Source organism: Borostomias antarcticus, assembly GCF_949987555.1.
Source record: "Borostomias antarcticus genome assembly, chromosome: 15".
Classification (NCBI taxonomy): Eukaryota; Metazoa; Chordata; class Actinopteri; order Stomiiformes; family Stomiidae; genus Borostomias; species Borostomias antarcticus.
In genome coordinates this window covers 20,336,285-20,361,357 of record NC_140248.1, presented here as the reverse complement: position 1 = coordinate 20,361,357, position 25,073 = coordinate 20,336,285, and the positions used below count along the sequence as shown (strand labels likewise).

The 25,073-nt window shown below is 45.5% G+C and overlaps 1 protein-coding gene across 1 annotated transcript in view; it reads left to right on the top strand.

Annotated features, from left to right (window-relative positions):
* Positions 1–1,093: 1,093 nt before the first annotated feature.
* pcdh1a (protocadherin 1a) overlaps positions 1,094–25,073 on the top strand; it is a gene marked incomplete at both ends in the record, with an annotated part of 60,590 nt that continues 36,610 nt past the window's right edge. The window contains 2 exons of the mRNA XM_084449394.1: positions 1,094–1,891; positions 4,506–6,692. Of these exons, the coding sequence (XP_084305520.1) occupies positions 1,094–1,891; positions 4,506–6,692 (2,985 nt within the window). The remainder of the gene's footprint in view (positions 1,892–4,505; positions 6,693–25,073) is intronic.

Here is a 25,073-nt window from a genome sequence, read left to right as displayed (position 1 = left end):
TTAGATCAATTGAGATCAATCAAAGTTTTGGGTCTGACCTTCAAAGATACCTTGGAGGTTTATGTGGTTCTGTTGAATTATTGCTGAGGCATCTCCAAGCTTCTTTGCCCACTTAATGACGCCTAGAGGGGTCTGTAACATGGCCGTTGTACTGCAGGAGATCTTCTGCATTAGATCTATCCAGTATTTTGTTATTCAGCTTCTGTCTGCGGACTTTTCCTCACACAATGTTAAGCTCTGTCTCATATTCTACAAAAGACGACATTCATTTAAGCTGTTATTTTTGTAACCTCAGAGTTATCCTCTCAGGCACTGAATAGAACCTATGGCAACTGCTGCAAGACATCTTTTTAATTGGGTAAAATCCTGAAAAATAAAAGAAACAATGCTACACAATTTCACTTTTTTGATGAATAATTCTTTATTTGGCAAGAATGGTGTGAATTGTCCATTTCACGCAAGGACTATTGTATGTTTGAGATATGCAAGCACTTGAAGCAATGTAAAAATGGTCAGTTTGGACATCAAACTGGGTGTATTGCCGTTGGCATCTGCCACCACCACTCTCAAATGGCTAAAGTTATAGCTCTTAGGGTTCCTTCAATCCACCATCATTTCTTTTCACCACTTTAAAGTTATAAATTGTTACTGTTAGTACCGTTCTGTTTAATTCCTGGGATATTCCTGCAGACACAGGAAATATTATCCTTGCTCTGTATTCCGCTGTGGGGAGCTTGTTTATTTTTTTGGTAAATATGCCATTGCATCATATTAATACATCACTGCATTGAAAATGAATAGAAAATGATTTTCATTATTTACCTTCACTATTTCACATTTACCAGTGTAATGCCACTAGACTGAGCAACATCTGTGGAAAGGCTGAATATATGATTATCTCCATATAATGACCAGAGAGCCATAACATAAAATAAATTATAATGAAATTGACGAGCATATCAATTAATGTTAGACATTTTAAAACACGTGCTACTGTAATTTTGATGGTTTGGGAGTTAATCACAGTTTCTACAGTAAATGTAATATTTTCTTTTTTGTTCTTTCATTTGCAGGTTAATAATCTGGTGACCTAATGGAACCGTGTTTTGGAGCATTTCTGCTGTTTGTCCTGGTGTTGGACTCCTGTGGTTGGGCTGAAGGTGGTATCCTTTACCGGGTCCAAGAGGAGCAGCCCCCCAGTACCCTGATAGGAAGCCTGGCAGCAGACCAGGGCCTCCCAGACTCTGGACACCTGTACAAGCTGGAGGTGGGGGCCCCTTACCTTCGCGTAGATGGGAAGACAGGGGACATCTTCACCACAGAGATCCCCATAGACAGGGAGACTCTACGAGACTGTCGGAGCCTGGTCAGGGGCAAGCCCTGCTTCCTGGAGTTTGAAGTGTCAGTCACAGATCTGATCCAGAACCAGAGCCCTCGGTTGATCGAAGGTCGCATCGAGGTCCAGGACATCAACGACAACACGCCCCAGTTCCCCTCCCCTGTGCTCACTATCTCTGTCCCTGAGAACACCCACATGGGGGCCCTCTTCTCCATCCCCCTGGCCACAGACAGGGATTCGGAGAGGAATGGGGTGGCCGACTACGCCCTGACTGCAGGCCAAGACGCCGCCACCCTCTTTGGTCTGCAGGTGGCTGAGGACAGGGGGGAGAAGTTGCCTCAGCTCATAGTCCTTGGCAGTCTGGATCGAGAGCTAAAGGACTCCTACGACCTCACCATCAAAGCCGTGGACGGGGGGAACCCACAGCGCTACAGCAGTGCCTTGCTTAGAGTGGTGGTGGCCGACGCCAACGACAACACTCCCAAGTTTGAGAAGTCCAATTACGAGGCAGAAGTGTCAGAAAACAGCCCCGTTGGACACTCTGTGCTGCAGGTCAGTTATGTTACTCTACATAATGGTACTTTTATATGATGTTCAGTATGTATAACTACAGTCAAGTCGTAAAGTGTGTACACCCTTTTCACCTTCTCCACGTTTTACTGTTACAGACTTATTCTACAATACTGTAGATTAAGCCTCAAACATTGCCTACACACAATAGCCAATAATGACAAAGTGAAAACAGGTTTTTAGAAAACATGCATTTTAAAATGTACTCACAAAAATAGGCTATTTAGGGGTTACATATTTGTACACACCCTTAGCCTAATACTTGATTGATGCACCTCTGGTAGCGATTACAGCCTCAAAGTGTCTTTGGAAAGAAGCTATGAGCTTGGCACACTTGAGATTGTTGCCCATTACCTCTTGGCATTATTCTTGCAAGCTCTGTCAGGTTGGATGGGGAGTGTCGTACACAGCCATTTTCAGCTCTTTCCACAGGTGTTCAATTGGATTCAGGCCTGGGCTCTGGCTGGGCCACTCAAGGACATTGAGACTTTCTTCGAAGCCACTCCTTTGTTCTCTTGGCTGTTTGCTTCGGGTCATTGTAATGTTGGAAGCTAAACCTTCGCCCCAGTCTGAGGTCCAGGGTGCTCTGGAGCAGGTTTTCTTCAAAGATCTCCATGTACTTAGCTGCATTCATCTCTCCTTCTATCAAGACTCGCCATGTCTCTCCTATGATGCTTTTTTTAGCCTCTCTTACTCTGAAATTTAATTTAATGTAATGTATTGCTTTATAAATGTTCTTAGCCGGTAGACAAACATACTCCTGGAGCTTGCTCGATCGCCTTGTCGAGAGGGGTCAGGGAAGAATTTTTTACAGCTCACTTATCTGGCCCCTGGGTGATTACTGTTTTTTTGCTTCCCTCTGGAATATGTAGAGAGTGGGTCGTATGCCCACCTCCCTTGTTCTCTGTAAAGCGCATTGTGTTGCCTCTGGGTATGAAATGCGCTATACAAATAAGCTTTGATTGATTGATTGATTGAAGACTAGTTGCCCCTTTCCCACGGCTGAAAAACATCCCCACATCATGATGCTGCCACCGCCATGCTTCACTGTAGGGATGGTATTAGCTCGGTGAGGAGCGGTGCCTGGTTTCCTCCAGACATGACGCTTGGGGTTTAGGCCATAAAGTTCAATATTGGTTTCATCAGACCAGAGAATCTTGATTTGTTGGTTTGAGAGTCCTCCAGGTGCCTTTTGGCAAACTCCAAGTGGGCTGTCATGTGCCTTTTACTAAGGAGTGGCTTCCGTCTGGTTGCTCTACCATAAAGGCCTGATTGGTGAAGTGCTGCCTGGATGGTTGATCTTCTGAAAGGTTCTCCCATATCCACAAGGATATGCTGGAGCTCTGTCAGAGTAACCCTGGGGCTCGGCGGCCAAATCTAGGAAGATTTTTGGGGGTTCCAAACTTATTCCATTTACAAATGATGATGGCCACTGTGCTCTTTTGGACCTACTGTATAAAGCTGCAGAAATGTTTTTGTACCCTTCTCCAGATCTATGCCATGACACAATCACGTTTCTGAGGTCTGCAGATAATTCCTTTGACCCTATGACTTGGACTTTGCTCTGACATGCACTGTCAACTGTGGGACCTTATATAGGCAGGTGTTGGCAATATCCAATCATTTCCAATCAATTGAATTTACCACAGGTGGACTCCAGTTAAGTTGTAGAAACATCTCAAGCAGTATCAGTGGAAAGAAAATGCTCCTCAGCTCACATTTGGCTGTCAAATCAAAGGGTGGGCACACTTGTGTACATATTATATTTTACATTTAGATTTTTAATAAATTAGCACAAATGTCTAAAAATCTGTTTTCACTTTGTCATCATGGGCTATTTTGTGTAGAATTCTGAGACAAAAAATGAACTCAATCTATTGAGTATGTCTGAATGTAATAAAACATGGAGAAGGTGAAAGGGGTTTGCAGACTTTCTGGCTTGACTGTATATGCAATTTTCATTATGAAAAGCTTTTGTGATTTGTTACATTGTATGTCCTCTGTTAGAGTTTGTACATTCACATAATGTGTGATCCTCTTAGTACCTCCTTAAAGCACCCAATCTTATTTTTATACTACCTCAATTTTTTTCTGTTGATGGATATGTTTTGGCGTAGGTAACCATTTTAGACTCAAAAGCTCCCCCAGTGGCAGACCCTTTGTATGCTGCAGCTTGATTTTACGATGCTGTTGAATTTACAATGAACATTGATTACAATCAAATTGTAACAGCTGCCAAATGCAGCACAGCTTGGCTAATTTACTGAAAGTTACATTGAACAGTTCACTCACATATTTCTGTTTCGTCCAGTGTTTCTTCTTGACTTAAAGTCAAAATCCCCTGGTTTATAGTCACTACATTCACTTTTCTGTCAGAAATTTAGAAACTTTGTTTTCAAATTATGTAAAGAACATATTCTAATATGCTTATTTTAGTCTCTCTCTCTCTCTCTCTCTCTCTCTCTCTCTATCTCTCTAATCTCTTTGCAGACTGTACAATAATGTCTATGACCCATACCAATAGCATCTTATGCTAACCTTATCCCTGAGCTGTAACCCTGATCTCAGCCTCTATATCCTCTCTCTTCGATTGCAGGTGAAAGCAAACGACTCTGACATGGGCCCAAACGGAGAAATTGAGTACACTCTTCACCAAGTATTAGACCCAGTGCCAAAACTCCTACGGATTGATCACTCTACTGGTGTCATCTATGTCAAAGGGCCCTTGGATCGGGAGGAAATTGATAGTTTATCATTCTACGTGGTGGCAAGGGATAAAGGACCCCAACCCAAAAGCTCCAAGACCTTTGTGACCATAGTGGTGACTGACCAGAATGACAACGCTCCTACTGTGGAGATCCGTGGGATCGGCCTGGTGATTCACAGTAACGGGGTGGCCAACATATCAGAGGACATGCCTGTGGGCACAGCGGTGGCCCTGGTCCAAGTGTCTGACCGGGATGAGGGCGAGAATGCCGTGGTTACCTGCGTGGTGGCAGGGGACGTGCCCTTCCAGCTGCGCCCTGCCAGCGACTCTTCCACAGACAACAAAAGGAAGTATTTCCTGCAGACCACCACCCCTCTGGATTTCGAGAGGGTCAGGGATTACCGTGTGGAGATTGTGGCTGTAGACTCTGGCAACCCAGCACTCTCCAGCACCAACTCCCTGAAGGTGCAGGTCACAGATGTGAACGACAACTCCCCGGTCTTCTCTCCCACCCTGTTCGAGGTTGATTTCGCTGAGGAGAACCAGCCGAGGGAGAGGGTGCTGGACGTGATAGCAACAGACGCCGACAGCGGCACTAACGCAGAGCTCATCTACAGCATTGTGGCCGACTCCTCCACCAAGGGCCTGTTTGAGATTGATCCAGACACCGGGGAGGTGAGGGCACGCAGCCCGCTGGACCGGGAGCATAAAGAGCGCTATGAGTTCCGGGTTACCGCGGCAGATAAAGGTTTGCCCAGTCACAGGGGGACGGCGACGGTTGTGGTCAAGGTGCTAGACCGCAATGACAATGACCCCAAGTTTATGCTTAGTGGCTATAGCTTCTCTGTCCTGGAGAACATGCCCCCGCTCAGCCCTGTTGGTATGGTGACTGTCATGGACATGGATAAGGGGGAGAATGCCCAGGTGCACCTCTCAGTGGAGCCCGATGGAGGGAAGTTTGTGGTACAGAACGGGACAGGCACCATTCTGTCCAGCATCTCCTTTGACAGAGAGAGGGAGAGCAGCTACACATTCAGGCTGAAGGCTGTAGATGGGGGAGAACCACCCAGGTCTTCTTACGTGAGCGTTACCATCAACGTCCTGGATGAAAATGACAATGATCCAGTGGTCACCAAACCCTCCAACTCCTCCTTCCGGCGCCTGTCCCCGCTGGCCGCCCCGGACAGTCGGGTGGAGCTGGTGGAGGCTGAGGACTTGGACACCGGGCCCAACGCCGAGCTGGTCTTCAGCATCGCTGGCGGGAACCCTTATCAGCTCTTCCACATCTCCCCCTCCGATGGAGAGATAACGCTGGCCAAGGAGCTGACCAGGAAGCATGGTGGGCTGCATCGCCTTGTCGTGAGGGTGAGTGACAGGGGGAAGCCCGGCCGCCACGCCACCGCCCTGGTGCACATCTACGTCAATGAAACCATCGCTAATGTCAGCCTGGTGGAGGCGCTAGTGGGTCACAGTCTCTACACCCCTCTGGACACAGACATCGCTGGTGACCCTGACGATGGCTTGGCGGCCCAGCGCAGTAACATCCTGTATGGAAGCCTGGCTGGAGTGGCAGGTGTGGTCATGGTGATTGTGGTGGTGGTCTTCATCCGGCACCGTATTCAGAGGGAGACAAAGAGCGGCTACCAGGCCGGCAAGAAGGAGTCAAAGGATCTCTATGCCCCCAAGCAGGGCCCTAAGAACGGCAAGGGCAAGAGAGGCAGGAAAGGAAAGCCCTCCAAGTCACCCAAGCCCCTCGGAGAAGAGGAGGAGGTCAGCCTCCAGAAGAGTCACAAATTCAACCTTGATAGAGTGAATGATAGTCCCAGGATCCACCTGCCCCTGACATACCCTCCAGGCAGCCCTGACCTTGGCCGACACTACCGCTCCAATTCCCCCCTTCCCTCCATCCAGCTGCAGGCCCAGTCCCCTTCCGCCTCCCAGAAGCACCAGGCTGTCCAGGACCTCCCGGCCACCAACACCTTCGTAGGAACTGGAGGAGATGACAACTCCACCGGCTCTGACCAGTACTCGGATTATAGCTACAAGGCCAACCAGCCAAAATACAGCAACAAACAGGTAGGCCAGCAACTTCAGCCAAACATTTTTTTAATTGCCTGCTATCGTGAGAGAATGAGGAAATGTTTTTAGTGGAGCAGCTGTAATATTTAAGTCTACGGATGGAGGCTGTTTATATTTGAAATGCCACCAGGAAAATAATCAGCCATTTCAGCGTTTCTTGGCTGCCTGCTTTTTGCTGGCTGATTTACACACAGAGTCAGTGATTAAAAAAAGGCTTTAGTAATTAGAATAGCTTGCATCCACTTGGAGAGAGAAAGGGCACATGGGACTGTTAGGAAATAGCTTTTGGTCTCAGCTGGGGTGGGTGGTGGGACAAGTCTGTCTCCCTCTAACCCTTCTTCACTTTTGGCTCATTAATCCAGCTGGTTGGCTGAGGAGGAGAGAAGAGAAGCGGAGGTTCATGTCTGACTGTCTCACTTTTACTCATCTCTCTGACCTCCAGTCCAGTGGGGTATAAGGGTCACTTGTTCTTGTCTTCTCACTGTGCTCCGCTGTCTTGGGGGCCCGTGCCATTACCATGGAAACCGACATATTAATAGGCTCAGAAAGGATTAGGAATGCAAAAATGTCTACAGGGAGAAAGAGAGTACGTCTGTATTCGTCTTTGTTTCTGTGTGTGTGTGTGTGTGTGTGTGTATGTGTGTGTGCACGCATTCGTGCGTAAATGAAAACTAAGCTGTGTATGATTCTGTATACAGTATGCACGATTGTCCCATCTCCTCAGGCACAAAGGTTGATGCAATATGTACTTGACACACTTTGAGAATCTCGCTTCAGAGCCAGTCAGTCAACGCCGACTGGCTGGTGGGTAATTTCAGCAGATGTTGGCTGACAGCCTGGGCGACTGCAGACCCCTGTGGGTGAAGTCACTGGAGAGAACCGTCACCCAACACAGTCTCCCTGATAGACAGCATATGGGACCAAAGAGACTGCAGCCCTGCAGTGAATTTGAGTTTATGCGTATCTGCGAGTGCATTAGGCTCATATACTGTATATGTTCAGCTCACGTACTGTATACGTGTGGTGTGTGGCACTCTCTCCCTACCTGTGCACTGTAGTAGCCTCCACACATCAAGCGTGTTTGCGTGTCTCTGTGTGAGTGTGTAAAAATTGTTGGGCCATCCATATTGATTGACAGAAACTGCAAAAACAGGGACAGATGTTCAAACTCATGCGACATACCTCAGCAGCTGTTAGCTCATGTATGGCATCCCCTCTCACATCAGGAAGAACAGATTGACCAAAATAAATAATCTAAGTGGCTGCCTGGTAGAGTGACAGATGTGGCATGGAGAGCTTACTCTAGTCAACCGTGCTGCTCTTACAACAATCATTCCCATTTTCACAGGGGATGTACTCAGGTGTCTGTGACTAGAACTGTGCTTCTCAAGGTTTCTTGGCAATGTTTAATGTAAACATGCTGGTCCTGCCATTTGCTGCCAATGCTTCGTCTTTCAGTGTTTGTATCTCTGCCAGTCCTCTTTTCTCCTGTAGCTCCTCTCTCCCTAATTGAAGCAAGTGTGTTTTTCTGAGAAGATGGATCTATTGGGCAAATAAGCGATCGATGGCAAACTCACTACTTCGGACATGGTTTTGTATGTGTGTGTGTGTGTGTGTGTGTGTGTGTGCGTACGTGTGTGTGTGTGTGTGTGTGCGTGTGGATGCATGCGTGTCAGTATGTATGAGTGAGTCAGTGAGTACAGTATCCCATTTCTAATTCATATCCTAAGGGCAGGGTTGTGGTGTAGAGATCCATTTTATTGGCCATGTACAGTAAGCAACGGATCTTGAATCCTGAATCCTGAATCTCTACGCCATAGCCCTGCCTTTAGGATCTGAATTAGACATGGGATACTGTACTCACCGACTCACCGAGGTCAGGGATATCTGTGATTGCATCTTGTTTTTTCCCAACGCTCCCTCCCTCACTCTCATGTTCCAAATGTGTGATATTGCATGATGGTTGCCGGGGAAACCACGGGCTCTCATTGAACCTAAAGTACGGATAATTAGTCTGATCGGGGCAGAGATCTGACACCTTTTTTCACATACCGTAGCATTTTAATGATGGTGTCCCTCCTCCTTAGCCAAAAAAAAAAAAATCACTATGAGGGATATTAGCACAGTCGGGGATCAAGGTTAGGCCTTCCCAGTTCATTTTTAAGTGGGCGTGATGAGTGCTTGTGAAGCTGTAAATCTGTACTTAAATTAAATCCACACAATTAAAATGCCTTATTAGTCGGAGATAGCAGAGTGTTGTGCCCCTGTGGGCGCCTCCTTCTTCTCCCTGCTGCAGCTACTGTACACCGTCAAGAACTCCAGCCAACCTGGAGGATTCCAAGAGCGGAGGAGAGTCAGAGGCAGTAATAAGTGATTACTCCACCTCATTGTTAAACTGGTCATATACGCCAGGTGATTTTGCTTGTTGATTATGTCCTGTCTTTGTACTGCCCCGTCCAGTCCTGGGACCCTGCCTAATGTTGCCTCCATCGGTGTTACAGTATGCACACCTCACTGTCTATTCAACCACTGACAGACACTTCACACACTTTTCACGTTCTCTTTACCCGTTGGGGAGGCAACAGAGCAATTATCAGCAAATATTTTGTAGATAAATCGTGTGAAATATTCCACTGAGGGGACTGACCTGGTAATGAGTTATTCTAATACACCTGGAGCTAAAGCCCGACTCACACTGGGATGATCGAGCCAACACCGTAAGGGCAAGAGGGATGGCAGAAAGGCAAATTGCTTCAATTAGCAGGCCTGCTTTAACAAAAGAGTTTGTCTTTGAACTGGGACCCAGGATTGATTCCATTGGCACAGATTCCTGGACTGAGGGATCTGGCTCTGCCATCTGCGATTGACTGGCCTGGCCTGGCCTGGCTTTATGGGATTGACAGGTGTTCTCTGGGGGGCATCCTGTCTGGGCTGCTGTTCTCAGGATGTATGTACAGTAGAGTGTGAAGTGGTGAGAATGCAAAATGAATTCACAGTACGTCTCCCTCAGAGTGCTTCTCCAGTGCCGCCGCTGTGTTGAAGTGGGTAATATACAGCTAACCCCCTCCCCCCCCCACGGTTATCTGTTAAGAAGGTGTACAGCTGGATACCAAGTGAGAATCCTGGGGCACGTTAGATTTCCTCCCGCTCCGTAGTCCAGCGGGGGGGAAAAACAGTTGTAAAAACAGTTGTCATGGTAACAAATATGCAGCACCTGTGGAAGTGAAAAATGATGAAGATAATGATCATGGTTATCTCGGAGCAAGCGTATTCTCAAATAATATGATTGTGTAGATACCCTCCAGTCTAAGGTTTATATGTGACTCAGAGTAATTCAATTTCCTCTGTATGGCCCAACCATTATCTTTTTATTTTATTTTTTATTTTTTAATTATTTTTGGGGGGTGGGGCATTTGTGGGAGAGAGAGACAGGAGGACTTGCAGCACAGGGCCCAGGCCGGATTCGAACCCGGGCCGCTGCGTTCAGGACTAGCCTTAATGTGGTACGTGCCTTAACCCATGAGACACCGGGGCGCCCCCCAACCATATTTTCTCTCTGTATTTTATTAAATCAGATGCTGATCTGCTTTTTTTCAGAGGAGGAATAATGGTGGCGTAGCATGAGAAAGTGACACTCTCCTTCACCGTCTCAAAGCTGAGCCTTTGGTCCTCCATGTTCTGTTTTCATTCATCTGCAGGCACAGCTGCTTCTTCTGGCTGCTCGTGGTCAGAAAAAGAGAAAAAAAAAATCAAATAAAAATAAAAAGAGAAGCTCCTTTAGGCAAAGCTGTGTAGAAGCTCAGCTCCCTGATGGTGCTGCCTTTAGCTGAGATATTTTATCACCACACATTCCAGCCTCCTTACCTTCTGCCAGGCAGATTAGTGCTTTTATCAATAAGCAGCTTAGCGCCAAAGCGTCCCTCAATAATGTGGCACAGTATTTTCTCTCCTGCTGCTTTAACTCCTAGGCTCCCCTCTCCGAGCCCCCACCCTCTCTCTCTCTCTCTCGCTGTCTGACTCTCTTTTTTGCACTTTCATATTCCTCACTTTCTTCAACTCTCCGTATTGCTAGCTCCCCCCTGGTCTGTGTCCCAAAGCAAAGGGTAATCTATATCTGTAACAATCGCCAAAGCTTGTTTTCATTTAGTCCAACCAACAATTGATCCAGTTTAAAAACCACCCAAACCACCTCAGCGTGGTTAAGAAGAGAGAGTGAGAGAGAGAGAGAGAGAGAGAGAGAGAGAGAGAGAGAGAGAGAGAGAGAGAGAGAGAGAGTGTGTTTGTCTACAGGTCAGATTAGGACCCCAGACAGAGCCCAAGAGAGCCAAAGAGAAACCTTGCCATCAGACAAGTAACCCCATTAGAGATCCTGTAGAGCACCATGGAATCCATTAAGGTCCATTAGGAAAGTATACAGTCACACAGATACCTTTAAGGTCAGTCAGTCACATAGGTGCTTAGTTACAGATTGAATCAAATTATTAATTTAATTGTAAAATGTCACATTTTGCATACCTTATATAGCCGAGGGCCACATGGAATTTAAGCTCTGTAAACTGATTTTGTTCAGGTGTATTCTCTGATGTGATAAATCTCTTCTTCTACACTGCTGTCGGTGTGACAACATCTGCATTCAGGGGCGAATTCACTAAAGCAAATTGCGCCCGCTAATTGCACCATAATATTGCGCGTCAGTTGCGCCCGCTATGTGCTCCGTTTTAAAAACCTATTCACTAAAGATATTGCGCTAATAATATCCCAGCGCAAACACGCCCATTCGGTGTTTGGAGCTGAGTGCAATTTGCTGCTGATATAGGAAATGACTATAAATACTGCGCATACAGCGCATACAACTCGTATGCATATCATTGGACGATGGCAGACAGAAAAAGAAAGATACGATTTTCAGACAGCGAACTTGAAGGCCTCACGGACGAGGTTCAAAAACATGTCTCACAGCTTTCGGCAAAAAATATCACGACTGCAGCAAAAAATCATATTTGGTTTTTAATTTCCCAATCAGTCAGTGCCATTTGTGTGTGTAAACGCGGAAGACTGCAAACGGAGGTGGAATGATTTAAAAAGACGAACAAAGGAAAAATTGTCATTTTATGTTATGCAAGTTGCAGCACGATGATCTGGCATACTTTTGGGGGAGTGTATAACATTGCCCCACCGGTACGATCTAGGCATCTAAACGGCTTTTCAGGATTCCAAATGTGCACTCAATCACACCGCGCGTCCTGATGTGAGCCCAGTTGTACGCCGCCTCTCCAACGTTGGAAGGATTACGCACGGGAGTCATCATCCATGGCTGAAGATGATACCTGCCGTCACCTATGATACAAAAGCAAAATATTTTCAAGACCATTCAAATAAAACAAATATTGTGTAGGCTATGTTTTTATTTATTTATTTATACCTATATCGGCCCCCAGCCGTTCAATGAACAGCTATAGGGAATGCGCAGTTTCGCGTATAGACTATTATACGCACAGTTTCGTGCTATGTAGGCTATTATATTCATTGGGGGAGCTTGGACTCGCTGGGGACGGGTGGAGAGACGCATAGTCAACTGAGCCTCCCCAGACGCGACTTCATCCTCCAGTTGGCTGAAGAGCTGCGCGCTCTGGTGTCCAAACAGTTACCGCGGTGGTTCTAGTGTTAAATCAAAAAGTGACCTTCTTCTAAATATTCTCTCACGAACAACATGCCTGGCATTGCGATGCCTTCGCCTCGCAACAATCACTGCTGCCATGATCAGCGGACAGGCTGACCGCGACACACCCCTTGCGCTTAAATACCACCACGTTTCTGAAAACGGTATTAATTTCACTTTAACTGCGTGAGGCAATTTGCGCCGATGTTTGTGAATTGGGCGGGTTTTGCAATAATGTTCATTTGCATAGAAAGGGGAACATTCTCCGCCCATATTACCTAATTTAAATATGAGCTAATAACACCGGCGCAGAGCAACGCAATGACGAACGCAACGCAGTTAACACCGTATTTCACCCTTTGCGAGGGCTTTGTGAATAGCAAACATAATTTTTGACTTATTTGCACAGGCTTTGCGTCAGGAAAAGCTGCGCAATCCTTTAGTGAATTCGCCCCTCAGTGTCTCTAGGCATGACGCTGCTACTGTACTCATTGTGTAATGAGCTGGTACAATAACACTGATAATAGCAATTCCTAAGGCTCATCATATCACCTCCTGATTCACATACCTTCAATATTATTATGTTTAATTTGATAGTAGCAGATTTTTGGTGATAGTTTATTCATATGTTGGTGATAACGTATTCATAATACATTGTATAATTTTGCCTGCAGGGCTTTGGACTATGCAGATAACACTTGCATTGCAAGTTTTCAAGCCATAATAAAAACATCACCCCAGACAATTTTACCAACATTAAAGTTGAATGCTCTGAATAATGTACTGCAATAATTGACCTGAAACAGATCCCAGCAGAATGGGTTGATTGGGCCTCTCTTGAATTTTACCCTCCTTAAGTGCGCTGAGGTTCTCCGCCCTACAACCAGAAGCTCTCTCTCAGCCTCATTTCAGTGGAGCCAGTGTGTGCACACGGCCTCGTGTGATTAGAGCACTGCTAATTACTTTTGATGAATTTGACCCAAATCTTCCAGAGGCAGACGTGTCTCAGGCAGTGAGTGGGAATTTCTAAATCCTAAATGAAGTCACAGCTGATTCTCTGACTTGGCTGTAAATGCTTGTGTCCTGGTGCATTGCTGTGGATAATAATCCACTTTTCCAAATCCCCTAAAAGCTCTGGAAATAAAAACCCTCTGAAATAAGTTATTGCATAATTCCATTCCCCTGCTGACCAGCGCTGGCTGACATGAGAAGTGATCATTATTTTTCTCTATGTCTTCCTCTCACTGGGGACCCAGGATTTTAAGAATATTTCATGAATATTGAACCCTGCTGGCTCTTGGGCTGCAGCGAAAAGATGTTCACTGCAGTTTCATGTTGGCACAGAAGAAGAACACGGCTTAATTGCATAAATCTCTTAAAATGGGATGAGAACAAGGACCTGGTATCTCTGACAATGGAAATTGTTCTGTTGGCTTGGCCTGTATCACAGTCAAATGCTGCTTTGTTGAACTAAATATGCTTCAGCCTGACAGATGAAAAGCCGTCTCAGAATAGAGGAAGACAAAACCTTGCATTCTGTGCTTTAATGGCCTATGTGACCAGACTTTTAATTGTATTTCTTGGTTTGTTGTGCCTTCTGAATAGTGCTCTGATGCATATTAATGTACATGAACTTCATCTGGTTACAATACATGAGTATGGTTCTGAATGTAGTTATGGGTTTAGCAAAAATGAGTTTGAGTATTCCTTCAGCTTCATCCTGACGGGCATGGGGTCTGTGTCATGTTTGAGGCCCAATGTGGCCCAATGTGGTCTTGATTAACCTGATGCAAACTATTGATTTTCTCCAGAGGGGTGTTTCAGGAAGACTGATTGAGAAATCCAGAATCTTCAGAGGGTATCTCTCTTCAGTTAACCTGAGGTTCAATGGCAAAACACAATCTTTAGCAAAATCACTTCTAGAAAGGTAGCTTCAGAATCAACCAATTCAGCTACTGTAGCTTAATTCAGTTGAGTTATTCAACTAACAAGTGGATCTTATCATGTATTGGTAGGCAAGAAGGAGGAAGAGTGAAATATGTGCACTTCATTCCTTGCAACCAGAATTATCATGATTGACACAGACCCCTATTGTTCAGCTGCATTGTTGAAGTGTGCATGATTGGCTCAACATGTGTACACCATCACAGAAGGATTTTGTTGCCATAGTTCCTGATCCAGCTTCACTTTAATCTCTTTCCTGGAATCCACAAATTCAGACTTGACTCATGATCCTGCAAAGTTACCATGATAAGACATTACTGTAATCCCAATTTCTGGAATACTCATCATGAAATTGAACGTATATAGCAACATATCCCTCATATCCTTATCCTAGATCCTATCTATATGCATGAATCAATGATACGGTTTTATTTTAATTATAACATATCTAAATTATGCTTTTATTGATACACTTTAAGCTTCATCAAATGGAGCTTTCTACACAATACTGACAGAGCCAACAGACAAAAACAAGTGGTTCTCTGGAGGGTGCGGTTGTGATTCCATGGGGCTGTGGGTCAACCTCCTCAGAGATACAGTAATGATTTCACAGTATTTTTGAACGGTTATCTCTCGCTTTATCAGTGTTTAAGAAACACATAGGGCGAACTGAGAGAGAAAACAAGAGAGAAAGAGAGAGGGACCGAGGGAGACGGAGAGAGAGAGGGGGAAAGGGAATGAGAGGGAAAGAAAATGAGAGAGAGAGAGAGATAGAGAAAGAGAGAGAGAGAGAGAGAGAAAGAGATGGGCAGTGAAAGGGAAAGAAAATGAGAGAGAGGGGATAGAAAAGGGAATGAGAGAGACAATGAGAGAGACAAAGAGAGAGGGAAAGTGATTGAGTGAAGAGAGAGAGAGAGAGAGAGAAAGGGAATGAAAAAGTGAGATGGACTGAGTATCAGTGATAATTATCTGTCTTAAAGCACTTGTCTGGATGATGAAATCCAATTAAAGTGTTTTAAAACAAGGGTGAACATGGGATAAATAGTGTGTGAGGTGATGAGGAGAGGTTGTAAGGCAGAGAGAGAGAAAGAGAGAGAGAATGAGAGAGGGTAATTTGAGGGGTAATTTGTCTCTGTAGCTACTGAAATCTTCTCTCCTACAGTAGTACAGGACAAAGGGAGAGGCAGGCTGACCATACAGACACCACTTGCAAATACTGTGTGCTTTGTGTGAACATCTTTGTGATGAAGATGATGATGATAATGATGATGATGATAATAATGATGATGATGATGATGATGTTGGTGATGGTGGTGGTGGTGGTGATGATGATGATGATAATGATGATGATGATGATGATGATGATGATAATGATGATGATGTTGGTGATGGTGATGATGGTGGTGGTGGTGATGATGATGATGATGATGATGATGACGATGACGATGATGATGATCAGGATGGCCTTAGATTCGATTTTCAACTGAGAGCTGTTGCTCAGGACTCATATCCAGAGCAGCTGAGATATCTCAGTTCAGTTCTCCACATTACACAGTCGAATGCACACCACAGACGAGTCAGGTTAATTACACACGCTCAAGGCAACACAGCAGTTTCCCCAAATGGGGACAGAACCTGCAGTCACCAGGTCATGTCTGGTTGCCGCCATGCCAAGCTTCCAGAGCCAAAGAGGGGCTTTTATTCTGCTTCGACAGAGAGGTTTTCACTGAGGAAGCAGTGCTACACCATTCATTACATAGAGGTGGTCGCGCTGGACACACAGCCAATAAATGAGTTTGTCCAATTCTGCCAGCGATGCATCCAGGAGTGCTACATCAGCGTCCACTCTGGTCCCAGACAAGGGATACATACAGGCAGAGAGAGGGGGGGGGGGGGCAACGGCTGGGTTTTTCTAGCATTTTACTGCTCTAACAAAGCCTAATGGTCGCACATTCTTTTACGATTTGCCTTTTCATTAACGCGTAATGTGGGCTTTGTAGGATAATGAGATTATATGGATATAGCTACTTGATTACTAAGCAATAAGGTACACATACCAGTCTAATTCGATCATTTTCTAAATAGCATGTTTGTGTTTGTCTAAATAAGATTCCAGTACAGTACATCAGCATCAGAGCATTAGCTTCCTCTGGAGGCTGAGGGAGTGTAGCAATGCAGACAGGCAGGCAAAATTGTGCGTGTGCGCTCTGATCTCCAGTTCTGGAGGGAGAGGGCGTAGGCAGTTAGCAGAGGTGTGTGTGTGTGTGTGTGTGTGGAGAGGGTGGTGATGGGTGGCTGGCTGGCTGGAGGAGGGAATAAGATGGGGGTGGGGGGGGGGGGGGGGGGGGGGGGTCGATGGCCAGGGCCCGTCCTCACAGTTATGAAGGAGAAGCAAACCGATCTGACAGTGACAAATGAACCATCTCCTCTCTCCCCCAACTGCCAGCTTCATCCCTCTCAAACTCCTCCACTCCTCCGTTTCAGCTTCACTCCTCTGTCGGCTCTTTCTTCACCGCCCTCCACCCCCCCCCCCGCCCCCCCCTGTCCACCCCCTCCCCCCATATCCCTCACCTTTTTCTGCCTCTTATTTCAACCCCCCCTCCCCTCTCCATCTTGCTCTAATTCTTTTTTCTAAGCCTTTGCCGTCGAAGCACAATGTGCTTTTGACAGGGAAACACTCTCCGTGCATGATATTATTTATACATTGATTTCAGCAAACAAGAATCCCCGGATTCCTGCTTGCTCAGCAGAGCTACTCTTACAAATTTAAATAGTACAAATGGCCCTGAACGTATCAACACCTTTATTGCCTCTCAATATGGTCACAGTCTGGTAGCATTTAACAGGAGGATTAGAGGAGTGGAAGGGGAATGAGGGGATAGATCATCTGTGATTATTGTTGCAGTTTAATGATTGCCCTGTGCCTCTAATAGACTTTCTTTGGTTGGTTGTTCGAATAGGATGCCAGGCAGAGAATGCAATTAACTGCTTGGCTTCCTTTTCTGCTGTTTTTTTCCCCTGCTGTGCTGCTACTTTGTGTATTGGACTGAGGCCTGATAAGGGAGAGAGGATCAAGGCCACCCTGACACACTGTGACGCTGCCTGTTGTCAGACAGACTCACCGAACACCTGACAACTGAACAACTGAACACCACACCATTATGCTGAACAGCAACATATTTCTATATAATAGCAAGAGGCAGGCAAAACTCAATTTCCAACAATAATTGCATGCAGCAGTTAAGGTATACCCAATACACACAGTCTTGCTCATGAATGTATATACTGTAGCTAATGCATGCATTGACTGCGGGCAATTTACTGTGATGCAAATTGTAAGGCTAGGAGGTCATGGTATGTACCACACATACGGTGCAGATATATGTAAACCCATTAGACTGGCTCGGGGGAGGGGCGGGTATTGAAATTAAATTTAATAATAAATAGTATAGCTAAGCTTACATTATTTAACACTTGGTTAATACTGTACATTCATTCTACCTGTAGGGAGAACACTTGGAAACGTGTTTGTTGGACCATTTCCTCTCTGTTCACCCAAGCATGTGTTGTCGTGCTATTAAAAGAATGGTGCACTCTGGACAATGAGTGGTATGAGAAATAATAGGCTCCAACTATAACACTAATATTGTTAATCAGTCCTGGAGCAGTTGTGCCATCGCCAATGTCCATTAATGTGAGACAATGGTGGCTAGATCAAAAGACAGATGCTTTTGATCTAACCTATGGAAGCAAAAGCAAAACATCTAAACAGCATACTTTCTCTCTGATACAACCCCTGGAGTTCAACAATTCTGGCAATTATACAATTTTTTTTCGGCACAAAGCAAGCTAATCTTGCCAGGGCCACTGATTTAGGGCTGTTTGGATTTGTATCTGGCTTGTCTCCCGTCTTGATAAATGTCAGGGTAAACAAAGCACTCTGAGTGAAGACTGAGGTGACGCACGGTTGGATTCCAGCTCTCAACAGAATGATTATCAGGAGCTGCAGGAGCTCAGCCTGGGAAGGATTGCGTCTGATTTCCCACCATATAAAATGTCACCTGAGATTTGACAACTATTATATGAAAGCTGCCAATCCCCATTGGAGATTTCTAAGATGCAGTGGCGTATTGTCTGCCATCGTTATCCAGATAGAACGGCATACGTCTGGGTGACCTGTGTCAGTGTCTGATAAAGCTAATTATTAGCCACAGAGATGATCGGCGTCTCTGTTGATAAATGACTGGAGGCCTCATTACACAGTTTAGATGTTGGTGGAGACGATTTCCAACATGCCTACAGGGTTCATATCAATCATTCAAACAGATGTCGCGGTTCTGTACTTTAATATTATAGATTCTCATCTCATCTGTAACGAATGGGAATTTAGTAAACATTTCCTCTCTGCTGATTGAGATTGTACTCACCTGTTGACAGACCTAATTGAATCTGTGCCTTTGATGTCAAAGCTAAATTGCACATCTATGAACAAAGGGATTTGCTAGGGAGCTGGGAAATGTCAGGATGGATGATTATTTGGTTAACAAGGGACTAAACAGCATTATAGAGCATCAAAGCCTTAATTTTGCAACTTGAGTGCACACTTTTCGTAGGGTGACTAAAAAGTGATAAAAGCATTTGATCTGTATTGCATTAATGTTATCAACAAATCATCGCAGCTGGGGCCAAAGAAGGACCTGCACTTTCCTCTCCATCTTTGCTCCGGCATTGTCATGGCAACCCAGCTGGAGATCAACTGCATGTGTTCTTTCCATGTCCTGCATTTGTCCATTGCTATGGCAGCACAGCTGGAGATCAAATAGCCTGCCCAGCCCGGTCCAGAGCCCCCGCCGCTCCAAGGCTCTGTGTCACAGCTGGAGACGGGGATGATGCGTGTAACGCCGCCTGCCCAGCACGCGGCCGTCTCCATGGCTGCGCAGCTTGGCCTCCCGAGGCATCCAACGCTAGAACGGCCGTCCTCTCCTTCTTCTTCCCCTCTGCCCTGCACCACAGCTGCAGAATCGACGTACCGTGCGCTGGGACGTAAATCTTCAAGACGTTTTGAAAAAAAAATCGAGCGCGGTCTGGATCTCACGTTTCACCGTTGCGTTTGCTGCCCCTTTGTCTCTGGCTGGACAGACTTATCAGTGCAGCTGGCCTACTGACCTAGAATATGCCTTCTGAGAGCCGTCCAAACGTACCCAGCTACTCGTCCTCTAGCAAGAGGAAATAGAGAAAGGAATAGTCCCTCTGGACCCTAGACCAGACAATGGATACATCTTCTCTTAGTTCCAACCAGCTCTATCAGACATGTCTAACGTCAAATGGTTTTAGTCAATAAAGGCAGGCAACTGCTTTGATAAGGGAATCGATGGAGCAGATACTTATCGGATGCCTTTGAGCTGATCCCCAGATATCGGCTGAATCAAAATGAGTTTGTGGAAAGATTCTTTACACACTCATTTGTCACGGCGGTGGACAGAAGGCAGATACTTGACCCCTGTGTGTGCAACCTGTGGTTTTCCAAGATATTTTATTCAGCAGAGTCAATTTAGGAGGGGCTGATTGCTATAAATCCACCACAGCTTCTCCCTTTGGGGACAGTGACAATGCAAACAATGACTGCTTACCAAGGTTATCCACTGTAATATTGATGTTGAGCTTTAACCATGGAGGAGAGTATGAGTGGAATGCTGACGAGTTCATCCGAGTCCACGCTGATAGTGTTGTCACATCTGTTCTGAAAAAGCTAGGAATCAAAATAAATGTGGTTTATTCTCCATGTATTACATAATATAGACTCTGTGGACAGGCACAAACATGGTGCGTTGGAACACTGAAACCTTTGTTGCATTTGAAAGCGCTAACAGCCAGTAGGCTATTTCCAGTGCACTAGGCAAAGCACAAAGTACCGTACAGTAATATACCTCATATATAATGTGAACCAGGATGTCTCTGTATCTCTAAAATGCATTACAAGCGAAGTAGCTGTGGCGTACAGTATAGAATTCCAAAGTTGTTTAGACTGAATTGATGTCCTTCTATTGTAAATATTATGTTGACTTAGTCAAGACAAGGCTCTATAAGCCTAAGCTCAGACTGAGTGTGGGCATCTGATGAGCTTGCTCTGTGTGTTTTCTTTAAGCCCATGTCACAGCTGTGTGAGTGAGTGTGTGATGCGCTGTAGCATTTGATTATTCCTCTTTTAAAAGTCGGTGCTTTTGATCAGTTTTCTCTGTGAATGTGTTAAAACTCAGTATTTGTGTCAATATCATAAAGCTTTGTACAGTATGAGGGCATACACTGTGTATAGTGGAGAGAAGAGTGTGTTTGTTATCAGGCCAGGCCTTGTGTTGGTTCTGTGTGCCGTTGACAAAGTCAAATTGTAGCCTGGCTGTATGAGCTAACAGGGCCCAAGCATCAGATAACCTACTGGCTTTTTGGTTTATTTCATTAGGTTTGTGTTATTTATTAAATCTGTATATCTGAAAATGTCTCACTGGGGCACTGTGTGCTTTGATCCAGCAGGTGTATTTTGATTATAGCAATTTGCGCATTGCTTGATCATGGTTGTGTGACTTTGTGCGTTTATTTCTACAGCTGGGGGCTTGTTTGTCCCAGCATGCTTTCCTCCTGTTGGCCATGGCCACTGACTCAGAAACTATTACCTTTAGGGGACCCTGATGACTTGAACATAATTCAATTATTTTTCCTTGATTTCACTGGGAATAATGTCTACCAGATAAGAGGGGTTAATGGTGGCTTGGAAAGCTACCTTCTTTTGTTGCTACCACTCTGACTCTGAGAACTTTTCTGTATGCACAGTGTTACCTGAAAGAAAGATTTAGTGCTGCTTTATCGATTTCAGAAAGAGTAGAAGAAGAGATAGCCCTGCACAAATTTGATTCATGTACTTTTTAGAACTGTGTGTGTGTGTGTGTGTGTGTGTGTGTGTGTGTGTGTGCGTGCCTGTGTTTATGTGGAGGAAGAGACAGGCAGACCAGGGGCCTGTTCCAGAAAGCGGGTTCAATAAAGTCTGGGTCTAACCCTGAGGTTTGAATTGATAAATCCTGACATCGACAACCCTGAGTTTTCGGTTCCAGAAATGCGGTTCCCACTGATTCGCGCTGGCACAATCAACCTTGACTATGTACAGCTTGAGCTAAGCTCGTGCACGAGAACTATAAAAAGCCATCATCAGTAGAGCTACGATACAATGATTCACCATGGCAACCGAAGACAACAAAAGATCGGCCTACATCACCCCAGTGGAATTCGAAGTTCTATCGTGTGCATAAATGGTGATTTCGGGCACAGAATCCGTAAATATTAGGCTTGCCTACAGGTGAAAAGTGGTGGAATCTCATTGATTAATGTTGATTAAGGCGCACTTGGTATATACAAACCTAACGTTAGCCTGCATTTGTTATAACGTGTGCAGCATCACACACAATTTTAAAAGTGCAGAGATTGAGGGCTAGTTTTATTTTTTTTATTTTTTTTACAGTATATGAATGAAGAGTGTTTGTAATTTTCAGACAGTAGCCTAGTCAATGTAGGCTACTTGCACTGATGACCTGCACATTAATGCTGTGGAACAACTTCCTGTTCACTCATTTACAGTACTACAGTACTAGACTACAGGTACATTAGGCACAATGAGGTTGCAGCATTACCAGAATATTATGTAAAATATCGTCATTAACTTCAACTGAATGCTTTCAACATAGTCACCTGCTATTCTGTGGAATCCCTCCTTCATGGTCAGAGGTTGTGTCCAGAGCAAGGGACACTTTCCTTAGTTATGGCTCTACACGCAGTAGCTTTCCCAATGTGTTCTGCATCGCCAATGTTATATAAAAAAAACTCCCGTTTGCAGAAACGCAGGGCAGCCCAAATAATTTGCTCTGATGTAAGAGCACGGTACTAACTAGCCCCGATGTGACCCCAGAGATACGCTATCGCTCCTCTAATCTGGGGTCACGTATATAAGGATATAGAAAAGGATGACCGGACTATTCCAAACGGCAAATTTCAAATCTGATGCTCACCATGCATTCCTGTAGATGTCTTTTGTCATGTCGGGGCCTTGTCGGTTCGTTTATAGGTGAAATAACCACAGTTATAGCCTATTTTTCACTCACTGTTCCTTTGTTTCGGGGTTTTCTGGTTCTTCTTCTACGCTCTAGCGGAAATAGCGCGCGCTCTGTGCGATACGTCACAGTGCTGCCACCAATCGGTGAAAGCTACAGCAGCATATGTAAAATTAGCGCGAACCAAGTTCTAACCGTAGCTAGTGGTTGTTGTAGTGGCTGTAACGGTGACAAGAGAAGGGTTGTGTGTAACATGTTGGCTGCGCCATCTTCCACCTGTACCTGCTTTGCGTGACAAGCTTTAAACATGTGCTGCTGCTGCTTTTCGTATCCTATTACAAAAACGCACTCATCAGTCCGACTCCAACACTTCCACACCCCTACCAGCAAAAACAAATGCTCTGGAGAACTGTTTTAATAACTGCAACATAGCTGGAAATATTCAAATAAAAGTGAACCACCCAAATTATGCTTTATGTCTTATGTGAACAAGGCCAACCCAAATAGGCGAGATAGCCTATGTTGCCTGGCAACCATTTAATTCAGAACTACAGCCTATCGCAGAAGATTTTGTAAATACTAAAATGATAAGAATGATCGGTAAATAAATGATTGAATGTTACTACTGAGTGTTTTTTGTGAATATATATATATATATGTAGTAACCGTTGTAGAAAAGCTATTGCGTTGGGCCTAACAACGCCCCGTAGCTGTGGTAAAATCCCCTGTAACCCACTGCCTCTCGTGGTCAATTGCTTAAATAACAGCTAGGAAAGCGTTGTTAGGCACGACGCGAAGCGGAGGTTGCCAAGCAACAGATGCATTGGATGGAATGTTCAGTTGTTTTTAAAAAACACAATAATAGGCCTACAATGCATTGGATCAAATGGGAGGCGCACTGATACTGAAAATGGAATGATATGCGGTCCTAGGTGTGTGTGTGTTCAGTAGGCCTATAACATCATTGATTGTCAGGCATTGGTGCTATCACAATTCAATTAAAATGTAGCCTACTTCTCTTTTGTTCCTAGGAACGGGAGGCTAGTCTAATAAATCAACATTAAAGACTTGAAAATAGAATAAAAAATAAGTGTTTTTACTTGGTTCTCCGCATCACCCACAGCCTACATGAAACTGCAGGTAGGCTAATAAAACGCGAGCCAGTACATAGCCTACAGTCTACGACTGTAAATGCAATGGGAAAAATATGTCTCAAGCAGCTGTTATTCTGCAATTTTTCATATGATATCGGGGAAAGCCAAAGAGGGTTTTGTCGGTTTGTAAAAAGTCTTCTTAAAATAACCTCTTGCAGATTATTTTTTAATTCGCACATTGAAGTTCCATACCTCTTAATTGAATCAGTTAATTAACGTCCATATGCCATTTTCCAAGTGAATTGGTCAGTCAGCAAGCAGTGCTTCATACGTTTTGATCCATAATCTGGAACTTAACCTGCCCCGGAGCAGGTTAGCTCGGCAGCATAAGTTACCATGGCGATATAGCACGGTGAAAAGTGAACCATCTTACCATCTTCGTGGTACGGATCAACCAGGCTTGAACCAGAAGTTATCGCGCTAGTAGTACAGGGCCCAGGATGAGTGGGCGGAGGATGAGGATGCAGACGGTGGCATGTGGAATGGTGGTGCCCCTTCTTCATCCAGGGGCCAGAGCCAGGAGCGGGAAGCTGAGCCAGAGGGCAGGGAGGGAGGCGAGGCAGCTGGGCTGGGCGCAGGGAGGGAGGCGAGGCAGCCGGGCTTGGCGAGGGAGGGAGGGAGGGAGGTGAGGCAGCCGGGCTGGGCGCAGGGAGGGAGGCGAGGCAGCCGGGCTGGGCGAGGGAGGGAGGGAGGCGAGGCAGCCGGGCTGGGCGCAGGGAGGCGGGGGGAGGCGAGGCAGCCGGGCTGGGCGCAGGGAGGAAGGGAGGGAGGCGAGGCAGCCGGGCTGGGCGAGGGAGGCGCAGGGAGGCGGGGGGGGGAGGAGCACAGATGCCTCTGTGGCGGTGTCTGAAATGGAGGGAGTTGCTAGGATACGGGGGGGGAACAGGAGATGGGGCGCTTTCTCTGAGCACACACTGAATGTGTGGACTGGATTTCATGTCAAGCAAACCATAGCCAATGATTGCTGGATGCTTAAGGGGGGGGATTGTGTATCAAATATGGCCGCACATTCCTGGTGCCTGGCGAATACCACGAGCGCATTGAGGGAGTCAAAACAAACAGTGGATATCCATGAGATTTCCTGCTCGTCGATGAATTGACGCTGACACAATTCAACACACTGGACGGTGTCAAAAGGAGAAAATCATTACACACAACCTTAGCAACTCTGTGTATGCATAATTTAAAGCAGAGATGTATCAGTAATTGGCAGGGTTTAAACATCTCGGGCTGGGGTAATTGAACCGTCTGCCCACTAATGGAAGCATGTCGGACATGGACTTCCACCCAGAAGACAGTGAGTGACGGGGAGACAGGGGAAGTCAGAGAGAACGAGAGGCAGAGAGAGGGAGAGCCCCTTCAAAAAGGAAACGCACTCCTTATTATTCTCTGGGCTGTGAAGAGGAAGATGTCGTGATGAGGGGGCATGCTCTGCCTTCTAGCTGCTTGGGCTTATTCTACCTCATTTCGTCAGTATACATGCTAATGATAGGCAGTGTTAAAAGCTCCGGCGAAGGCAGAGTGATAT